Source organism: Aphanomyces astaci (genome assembly GCF_000520075.1).
Source record: "Aphanomyces astaci strain APO3 unplaced genomic scaffold supercont1.16, whole genome shotgun sequence".
Taxonomy (NCBI): Eukaryota; Oomycota; class Saprolegniomycetes; order Saprolegniales; family Verrucalvaceae; genus Aphanomyces; species Aphanomyces astaci.
The window spans coordinates 261497-272426 of NW_009798279.1; the positions used below are offsets into that span (position 1 = coordinate 261497).

A 10930-nucleotide genomic window follows, 5' to 3' on the forward strand; every position below is an offset into this window, starting at 1 on the left:
CATATCACTCTCAAATGAATATCTGTGGCAAAATCCTCCAAAATCGAGCGAAATCTGGACCAAAGATAGCCAATGAAACGACAAGTACGAGGCTATTTTCAGATTTTTTTTATTGCTTCTTGGCGCTTCACAACCAAGGATTAATGGTCCCGACAAATGACAGCCAATCTTTAAATTTACGCAGCTCAGTCATTTCGCATCCAATCGAGCTCAAATCAAGGGACAAGTTGTCGACGTGTCACCATGCCACGACTAACCACGACCATCCCGACGACCAACGTTGGAGTTTGTACCACGACCTTCTAAGGAACAAGCGGTCGCCTGGCAAGGGGTAAGGTCTCCGAGCTCCTTCTGAAGTATGGCATCTCAAGGCAGACCCTCTCCAAAGTTTGGAAGCGGGGACAAGAAACTCGGTCCCAGGATGACCGAGCTGACGTGGCATTGAAGAGGAAGAGTCGTTCAGGGCGGCGGCCAAAGCGCACCACGGACGAGGTCGAGGCTGCCGTCAAGAGTATACCGCCGCATCTGCGCATAACGTTCGCTTCGTTGGCAGCATCCAGTGGCATCCCACCGTCAACGCTATGGCGCGTCCTTCAGACAAGAAAGCTTCAACGGCGGACCAGTCAACTCGAGCCGATGATGACGGACAAGCACAAGGCCGACCGCGTGGACTTCGTTAGGTCCTTTGTTCGCTCGACAGGCAATGGCCCAATGCGGTGGGACGACATGCACGACAGTGTGCACATCGATGAAAAGTGGTTTTACCTCATGCTGGTGAACCGCCGGTACTACCTATGGCATGACGAAGCCGTACCGATCCGCAAGTTTTCCTCAAAGCGCCACATCATCAAGGTCGTGTTTTTGACAGCCGTGGCCAGGCCGCGCTACAACTACAACTCGCGAACGATGTGGGACGGCAAAATCGGCATATGGCCCTTCGTGTCGGTAGTGCCAGCGCAAAGGAAGAACAAGAACCGCGACCGAGGAACGTCCGTGACGACTCCGGTGACTGTTACCAAGCCGGTATACCGGGAGTATCTGCTAAAGCATGTGATCCCGACGATCAAGGAGGTTTGGCCAGGTCGACGCAGTGAACCAATCTACATCCAACAAGACAATGCGCGACCGCATGTTGAAGTCGACGACGCTGACGTGACGATGGCGGGTTGTTCGGACGGCGGGGCTCATTGCCGGCACAGCCGGCAATGAGCCCCGACTTCAACGTTTTGGACCTTGGGTTCTTCGACTCGATCCAGGCCTTGCAGCACCGTGAAGTTGTTACCAGTATTGACGACCTAGTTGCTGCCGTGCACAGCGCTTTTGACGACCTCGATTGGCGACAAGACATTTTTGACCCTTCAGAAGGTTATGGGTGAGTCATTGAAGATGGGCGGCGACAACTCGTTCAAATTGCCGCACTCGCACAAGGACAAGACTGCAAGGCTTGGTCGAGTTGCCCCTGTCTTGTGTGATCCAGACGTGGTCAAAGTTATCCGAGGCGATGAATACCCGGAAGGATTTCGAACGTAGGGCAGATAACCTATCTAGTGTGTTGTCCGCTTGTGATATTGAGGGAGTGATCAATACGTCCAATATTGATCACCTCTGCACAATTGTCGAGTCCATGACGACCTGACTTGCAGCATATCATGTTTGCTCTTGTCGTAAAGTCAAGTTTATGAATAAAAATACAGTTTTCCTTCATGCCGAGTATACAAACAATAAGATAAAAATATGGCCAAAACCAATGTCTCCAGTATTGCGGAATGGAGGAAGTACTATGTACTATGTAGTACTGCTCTGGTCCATAATGATCGTTAAAGTATTTTCACTTGATTAAAGTATACTTCAGAGCCAAAAGTAACTTGGTTTTTGTATTGAACCATAACAATACATAATAAACAATTGAAATTTAATTGATTGGCAAATGCCCACCTTGCCATCGAACTCTTAACGTAGGTGCGGGTCATACCGGGGGCGAGCAACGGCAGCCAAAAACATTACCTTCTTATTGAAACGTTTGGACTTGGCAGCTCGAAGTGCAAGCTCTTCATTTTCGTAGACGTAGAATTTTCTCCTGACCTGAGTCAAAAAGAACTACTTCTCGTCGATATGTACTTGATTATACGTATTGTCGAAGAAGTGACTTCCCTTTGACCCAGGTAAGAGAAATTTCATTGTAAACCGCAGTCGCTCCGTGTTGTTGGTGTCGGTGCTTGATGTGGCGCCTTGAACTTCTTGGTCACTCCCATATGTCGCATGATGGTGGTCTTGGATGTGCCACTGTGGCTGGCGAGGGAGCGCAACGTTTGGCGGTCTTCTTGTGGCGCGGCCTTGATCGTCACTTCGATTTCTTCATGAGTCCTCACAGGTTTGGATCCAGAATTCCCTAACATAGTAATCCTGTAAAAACATATTCAACGCAAAATGCATATATTTTGGTCCCAATATGGATTTCGAAAAGTCATACCATGAATTTTGGCAGCGATGTCAGCCACCGGAGCGCCATGGAGGAGCGAGAGCCGTCCACGTGACCAGAGACGAGATATAGTCACACGGTGGCACTGAAAGTGTCGGGCAACATCCGACACTGCACCGTATGGAAGCTAGTTGTCGTGAAAGCGAGAAAGAAGCATCTCGTAAGCGGCGCGGCGCTCGTCATCCGAGAGATTTCGTTGGTGGCTTGCAATGCCCACGTCCGTTGGTGAACGCGCGGCAGTGGGTGATGGCATAGATTAACACAGGAATAACACAAGGTTAAGCAGACAGGGTGTCAAATTGAGTAGTACTAGTAGTACTAGTAATGACTATCTGGCGCAAGAATTGGATGGCTCGAGCACTCGTTGGAACTTTTCCCACCTCATAAGGCCCTGGTCGGGGAATAATTTTGTCCATGTTTCCGTCCATTCATATATATCCGGTTAAAAAATATTCTGATGCACAAGCAACCTTGTGGTCGGTAAAGGAAATCAGTTTTGTCCCTGCCCCCATCAGGATTAATCCAACTCGTGCCGCCGTTGTTGCAACTGCATGCACCATTTCCGCCGTGTGCATCGGGTTAGCCACCGTCCTCCATAGACGTTCGTGTGACAAGTTTAATATACTCACCGTTACAAAAGTCGACTTTGACTCTATGCTCGGACACCCTCAGTACGAAATATGGTTCAAGGCCAATCTGCGATGCAGCCAAGCTACGTTCGGTCGGCTCGTCGATTGGCTACGCCACGAACTACCTGAACGCTACCGTCGGCTTTCCTATCACTCGTTCGAAAAGAAGGTGGCTGTTGTGTTGTACTTTCTCGGCTCCGACGGAGGATACCGTGAAACGGTCGCTGCGTTTGGAATGTCCAAGTCGTGGTGCGTTAATGTTGTGAGCGTGTTGGTGGGAGTCTTGTCGTCAAGCGCAGCAACGTGGATCAGTCTACCAAGAAACTCCGCGGAGTGGAACGACGTTGAGTAGGTATTTTTTGTTTGGCAAAAAATACCTGGTGTGGTTGGCGCTGTCGACGGCACCCTCGTCAAAATACAACGCCCCAAGGACTACGACGAGTTTTACAATCGCAACGGCGACCCATCCCTCAACATCCAGGCAGTGGTTGACGCCAAGACCCGTTTTATGTCGGTCGACATTCGCCCAGGCTCGTACTCTGACAAAAAAATCTGGAAAACATCATCGTTCGGCCATTCCATTAGTTGGAAAATACCCAAGGGTTGTTTCCTCCTTGGTGATGCCGGTTACACCTTGCTGCCATGGCTTATCACACCATTCATGCCTCACGAGGAGCACGGTAATTTATCTAAATTACAAAAGAATTTCAATTACAAACATTCCAGCACTCGAATGTCGGTTGAATGTGCATTTGGACGACTCAAGGAAAGATTTCGAGTTTCGAAGACGGTGATGAACGAAAAGTCGCTCGATCAAACCACAATCGTCGTGACTGCGTGCTTTGTGCTCCATAGCATGTTCTTGTATTACAACGATGGTTTGTTTGCCATTCCAAATCGCCGTCGCGACCGCAACGATCAAGTTCAGCCGTTTGATCAGTCGGAGTCGGAAACAAACCCATTCCTCCGCAAGACAGCTTTGACGAAGCGCACTGCCATTGCACGAATTTTATATTAAGTGTAATAATTGAGTGAACAATATTAACGATTTTGCGTAATATACCTTAATCTTTTTTTTGCGCTAAGAGCTGCGTCATGGTATCGGACTGGGCCTTAATTGCAGTAAGAACATCGTACAGTGTAGCACCAGGCGTTGCTTGGGGTTGAACACCAGACATCGATGACCCCAAAAACATCAATCCCTCCTTGATGGAATTAAATCCAGCTTCCAATGACGCTGCTGCGTCTTTGGGCTTCTTTTCCACATTGTTTTTCTTTTGCTTCTTCTTTTGTGGCTCTTCAGTTTTGATTTCAACGTCATCCTCCTCGTCTACATTTATATAATAGCTCATTAATATATAGTAGTACGTAATATATATATTATTTATACCATCCAATACGACCACGTTGTCATCCTCGATACAATCATCCGTGCTCATGAGGGATTCCCTTTTGTTCCCCACCTTGGTACCCCAGTACTCCAGCATGATGTCATAGTGCATTGGAAGTTGAGCCTTGGACAAGTTCCCCGTTGGACTGGGCAAACTTGGCTTTGACACGGACCATTCTGTTTTCATCTTGGCAAACTATTTGAATACAAGTCAATCAGTGGGTGACTGCCAAATATCTCGCAACGTCGATGGGTCGCAATCGAGGCACTCCACGACTTGGCTCGACCTGCCTTTGTTACCCGGTGAGATTGCGAGAAAATTTGTGCACGATGCCAAAGCCTTTGAAGATGTCAAATTTTACAGTGTCGATGCGAGAGGGTTCGCTCGCAAATGCAATGTTTGCGATGACGATTTTTCGTCTTCACAAAATACGAGCGTGGTTCTATTTCAAAAATGTCTCGGATTCAACCGGAAGAAAATTTGTTTTGCGAGATATTTGGCAGTCATCCAGTTTTGAAATGCCTATACGAGAAATACACGCACCTTGTCTTGCACCTGCTTTGCGACGAATTCACGTTGCATTTCGACGCTGAGCTCTGCCGCCAGCATCACGTACGCCACGCGCTTACCACTGTTGTTCTTCGAGTCGAATCTGGACGCCAGACGGGAATTGTACCGGAGCGAGAACTAGGTGGCGACGCTTCGGTCGCACCAGAGCATCCCCATTGGCACTTGCTTCTTCGCCCGCTTTGCCGGCTTGTCTTGACGAACGTCGTAGTCTAATGTGATTCATGATATGTTGTGAGTTAAGGTGCTGTTTCATATAGAATATGTCGTGCTTGTACCATCATAGTCTGCATTTCCAGCATCGACTTTCTTTGCGTCCTCGTCCATTAGGGTGCTCCCTCCAACTTGAAAAGCTTCTGACTGATGGTGTGAAACATGAACGAGCGTGAACGACTCGTCTCCGCTTCTCAAGCCAAGTTGAGCATGAACAACATCCGGTTACCGGATAATTCTATCCAATCAAAACTAATTTGTCCATGTTTGCAAGGCATAGACATGGACGAAAACTTTCCCCGACCAGGGCCTAACTTTGATCCAAAAGGTGGTTTTGGACTCATAATGCGTCCAATCAAAGTTGATATCCTGTGCTTTCTAACGCACCAATCAGAAGTGATATTCGAGGTATTTTAGATAAATTCCGCCAATAATACATAATACGACACTGTAACGATCATTGTGGATCATAGTAGTACTACTCTGTTCCGCGAAGAGTCCCATTTTTTATCTTGATTAAAGTATACTTTGCTGTGAAAATAATCTTGAAGTTTGTATTGAACTCCCAGATTACATGATGCGTCACAAAAATATAATGACAATTTTATTAAAATTACTCAACTACTGGTTCTTGGGAATTCGAGGTGCTCAGGAAGGCTTCAGTGAATTGCAGGGTCACAATTAACATTGAACAATGACAGGTCCGTTATGGACGCATCTTTCCTCATGTGGGGAAGCTTATAGTCATTCTGTCCCATGTTTTGAAGAGACTTTTCCAAAGTAATGAAGGATTTAGACAACGTGTCAAGAGGCAGGTCATGAAATGAACTCTCTACAGCATCAACAAGGTTCGAGTAACCTTTTGACTTTGTAGGCTTTGGATCGAGTTAAAACATCCTAAATCAAGGACATTCAAGTCAGGGCTGTTTGCAGGCTGGTTGGCAGCTTCAATACCCTCAACACCATATTGTAGCAGAAGCTGCGAAGTCACACAGGTAGGTATGTGGACTTGCATTGTCTTGCTGCAAGTCTATTATTTTACTCTGATCCCCCAACGGGAATTTAGATTTCATCGCCGGCACAACTTTCGTAAATATCATGTCGCGATAACCATCAGCAGTAACCGTCTGAGGTACAGTTACAACCGTGCCTTTTGGACGATTTTTGCTACCCCGTTTCGCCGGGACTCTTTCAATGAAAGGCCAAAGGCCCAACTTCCCATCATACATAGATTTTTTGTGAAAATCATATCTTGGCCGCGTCACCGCAGCCAAAAACATAACCATCGTGATAAATCGTTTGGACTTCAATTTTCTTATGGAGAGGACTTCATCTTCATATGCATAATATCTCTTCTTTACAGTCCTTAAAAAATAACACTTTTCATCAACATGCACAAAGTCGTGCATATTGGAAAAAATGATTTTTTTCGACGACTGCAAAAGAAAAGACATTGCATGCTTCACGCGGCTTCTTTCGTTGTCTTCGGTGAGAAACGGCTTCGGGTAGCTTGACTTGCACTTTAGTTGGTCTTCTTCCGCCATGGGTCGAACGAGGGTGGCCTTCGGGGTCCCGAAGTGCTCGGCCACAGAACGCAACGTCTGACGGGCCACCTATGGTACTGCCTTGACGGCGGCCCTAATGTCGCTCGAGGTGCGTTGCACTTTCGGGCCCGAATTCGTACATGAAATTAATGTATTCGCTTCAACTATCTTTCGGGATCGCGAAACACTAGCGAAACATCGTATCCGGAAGATTCTCGACCAATTAAAATGACTCATTTCATTAAATACACTCATGTCCAAAAAGCGATGTGCGGAAGCTGCAAGCCTCGTCGAATGGGATGCAGGCGACCACATAATGCAGCTCCGCGTGGTAGGATGAACCAGGTTACAATACAGTACTATGCTCGTGCATTTTCAACGATGGCTTATCGACAATAACCCCGATTTGGTTGAAAGCAACAGCATTTGTCTGACCATTCCACCAGGCGTTTGCAAAGAATTCCTCACGTTCGTATCGACGAAACGCGACGCACAAGGCAATGAGCTAGTGCCACAACGCCACAACTCGTATTCCACAATCAACGGGTACAAGAGCGTAATAAAGTTTCTTGACTCGGAAAGAAAGTGTGATGCTTCGGTTGAGTTAGAGTTGACGTTGAAACGTAAGCATTATACCTACACTGTAGTGTATAACTAAACCCCTATGTAGAATTTGCGAACGGGTACAAGCGACACGTAGCTCAGCTGAAGGAAGATGGCGAAATGCCCGTGAGTGAGGGAAAATGCCCCATGCCAAAAGAGGGTAGCAGTTATTTCAGTTGTTCTTACGCTAAGCAACAGTATCAATATATATTTGTGAAACTAGGTTACATGTTTCTGGCCATGGCGGGTGCTTCGAACGGCACGAACTGCGCTCATTATGCTTGCGTGCATTGCTTCCTTCTGTTACCTTATTGCACCTGCAGCTTTGGTTTCCTCCATTAGATTCGATCACATTTCGTGGGAAGGTTACAGTTCATAGATATATTTTGATATTCGTTTATCGCATTAATCTTCAAAAATAGGAGATGCTTTGATTGTCAAGTTCGGCAGAATGAAAAATGACCAAGACGGGTCGTCGTGCTTACCCAAGCATGTATACGCAAACCCGAAGGAACCATCCATACGCGCAGTGCTGAGGTACATAAACATACAAGTAGTAATATATACAAATATTATATATATGTAGTAATATATATAATATTTGTAGCTTTGCGGTGCTTGTGTTTTCCAAAGGATCCCAGCGCGATTTGAAGTCAACACTCATTTTTGGGCAAAACGCGAAGGAACTCTTTTCCGCATGGGTCCAGCGTACATGTGAGAACGAGCGCGACCATTTTGCCCATTGGGTTTGTCCGTTGATGACGTGGGAACGCATTTCTTTCGTAAGGGGTTTTCGACCGCGCTCTCCAACACTCCTGGTGAACCTAAAGCAGTTTCAGTGTGGTTACGGGCTGGGTGGAGCCTGGGCAGCGTTCAGAAACGATACATTTTTGATGGTGCTGAAGGTAACCAACATGTTGGACGAGCAGCAGCGGGTAATATATTTTTCGTGGTGTGATGTTAGTCTATTTAATTTCACATTATGACATGCATTCATTAGGTTTGGATATGAACAGCAAGGATTTCGGGGTGTTACCCCCACACTTTGTTGGTTCGATTCTATCCAAAAAGAATGGGAATCTATTTTGCCTGGCTTTCAGTCACTCTACCCATCGACGTTTCGTTGTGTGCTTCCATTCCTCCTCGTGTCCGTCGTCCACCACCAGGAATGGCTTCGATCTACGCTCCATACGTCCCACCCATTGTTTCTGTCGCTTTTGTGGACGTCCGGTGTGGTCCAGCAACTCACACCACGGGTACAGCTTGGGTCGATGTCCAATCGTGAGTCGTCGTTGTTTGCTTCTGGTGTACCTCCTCATGTCACACTGGCACACCGATTGAGTCAAGTCGAGAGTGGACTGGCTGCTCTAACGTCCACAGTTGATGCTGGGTTAAAGTCCCTACCTGATCAACTTTGCTCCAGTGTCGTTGCAGCGATGTCAACTGCACCTGCTGTCTGTGTTTCCTGGTCTGGCATTGATGAAAGAATCACTCAGCGCACCGAGTTGTTATTTTCCAAATTGAATTCTCGCCTAATTACTACCAATACTGTCCCTACAACAGCCTTGGGCCAAGGCGAACTGCACAATAGTGAAGTGGACCGTGAAACACACACGTGTTTGCAGTGGACATGGAATGGAAAAATCCACGCCGTCCCACAAGGGTTTGAGGTCCCAACATGCAAAGTCATAGATTTGTGGAAGCTGTGGTGGCTTGGGACTCCCACGGAAAAATCGGCCCACTTCAGCGGTTAAACACCTGGGACATTTCCAGGGCGGGTGCTGGGAACCTCTCCAAAGCGCGTCATGTTATCAACACCATTGTGTCCTTCTCAAGCCTGAGCCAAGCCTGAGTGGTAGCGACATGGAGCGCTTGCCGCCGTCCAAACTCCACAAACAATTTGGCCCATGTTTCTTACGTGCCTCACAGTGGACATACGGTGAAATGACATCGGAGGAGTCGCGGCGTAGGAACGTTGATGACATTAGTTACATCACGTTTTATAGTGCAATGGTTTTGACTACGCAGCCTTCTGCCATCAAAAGTAGGCAAAAGGCTGCGTAGTCAAAACCATTAAATGACAATTTATATTGATGTCAACCTTATTGTCAATCAATAGATCGAACCACTACAAAACGCGATACCGTGGCTTTGAACATACATCAGCAAAGAGCACATTTGCTGAAAAACTATGCACTAATTGGTTTGAAAAGAAATATTACCTATTATGTACCGGGGGAGCGTATGGCACACGGTGCTCTTGCGGTGCGTGCGTTCAAATCGATGGACACACGTGCCGAATCTATACAGACCCACACGGCTTGTGTTGAGCACGCTGGGCTCGCACAGGTTGTGCTTTTATGCACAGACACACACAAAGGTCTTCTGGCAGTGCATACACAATGCTCGATTGTGCATTAGTTATCTATTGTATACCGCTTACGCTTTGGGCGCAGTCTCCTTGTGTTCATCATATCCTTCTATTAATACTACGTACTGTACTGTAGTAGTAACGTTATTTATACTACGTATTCGTTGAATAGACCACTCAATTCCAGTGTCAGTACTACGTTGTACTATTAGTAGTACTAATACTAGGGAGCGCTACTGCATACTGTAGTACAGTAGTATGTACTTCAAGTACTATGTAGTACTACTAATACTAGTAAGTACTGCTAGTATTAATAGTACTGTATTACATTCCTGGAAATACTACTGCTAGGTACAGTAGACTATTAATAGTACTACCGGTAGTCGTATCCCACTTCAATTCGTACATCCGCATACAGTACATGATACTACTCCGTTCCTAGTATTACATACTGTATACACTACTAGTATACAGTTAAATATTGTGCTCCTACTACTCGTACTAACTAACTCCTTTGAACCCCCCTAGGTTAACGTTAACTGTAGATCATTGTATTCCGTTCAGTATCGTACAGTACATAGTGTCACCTACATGTACTAGTACGTACTTGTAGTATCGATGTACGTTGTAATGTACGTACTGGAATATGTATGTACTGTATTTTCTGTACAAATAAGATAATACAGTCAAATTAGACTTATATTGTGTTTATGTTGCTTGTACTATGCTTACTAAGCTATAGTCATAAATAGTGCATTGAATATCTTGAGAAAGCTTATTATGACGCACTTTGACGGTTACTATTTTTACTTGATTAAACTATGCTATGTGCACAGATTGTATACCGCTTACGCTTTGGGCGCAGTCTCCCTGTGAATCGTCCAATTACTCCGTGATTCGTAGTGCGCACTACTTTTGTAGTATCGTCAAATCCCTCTATTGATTTTGTATGGAAGAGTAGTCCTGTTTTGAATATTACTTCACTGTCAATTGATTAGAGTATACTTCCTCCGATTGGAAATGAAGGTAGTACAATAAACAGTACTGAACGTATACTATGTAACGTTAGGGCCTGTTCCAAGTAGGTATTTTTTTTATCAAATGAAAAAGTGGTTCCAAGTACAGTTTCCTAC

The 10930-nt window shown here is 45.8% G+C and overlaps 4 protein-coding genes across 4 annotated transcripts; 2 read left to right on the forward strand and 2 right to left on the reverse strand.

The window, feature by feature from the left end:
* Window positions 1-243: 243 nt before the first annotated feature.
* On the forward strand, window positions 244-1209 carry H257_07582 (hypothetical protein; the record flags this gene model as incomplete). Its single annotated transcript, XM_009833156.1, has 2 exons — window positions 244-279; window positions 337-1209. The coding sequence occupies 2 exons, from the start codon at window positions 244-246 to the stop codon at window positions 1207-1209; spliced, it is 909 nt and encodes a 302-aa protein (XP_009831458.1).
* A 741-nt stretch (window positions 1210-1950) lies between these two features.
* Window positions 1951-2396, reverse strand: H257_07583 (hypothetical protein; the record flags this gene model as incomplete). Its single annotated transcript, XM_009833157.1, has 2 exons — window positions 1951-2048; window positions 2186-2396. 2 exons carry the CDS (start codon window positions 2394-2396, stop codon window positions 1951-1953), a joined length of 309 nt encoding a protein of 102 aa, XP_009831459.1.
* A 737-nt stretch (window positions 2397-3133) lies between these two features.
* H257_07584 (hypothetical protein) lies at window positions 3134-4126 on the forward strand (the record flags this gene model as incomplete). Its single annotated transcript, XM_009833158.1, has 2 exons — window positions 3134-3382; window positions 3896-4126. The coding sequence occupies 2 exons, from the start codon at window positions 3134-3136 to the stop codon at window positions 4124-4126; spliced, it is 480 nt and encodes a 159-aa protein (XP_009831460.1).
* Window positions 4127-4172: 46 nt separating this feature from the next.
* H257_07585 (hypothetical protein) lies at window positions 4173-5393 on the reverse strand (the record flags this gene model as incomplete). The annotated part of the gene is made up of 5 exons (XM_009833159.1): window positions 4173-4438; window positions 4499-4694; window positions 5043-5186; window positions 5232-5278; window positions 5345-5393. The coding sequence occupies 5 exons, from the start codon at window positions 5391-5393 to the stop codon at window positions 4173-4175; spliced, it is 702 nt and encodes a 233-aa protein (XP_009831461.1).
* Window positions 5394-10930: the final 5537 nt, after the last annotated feature.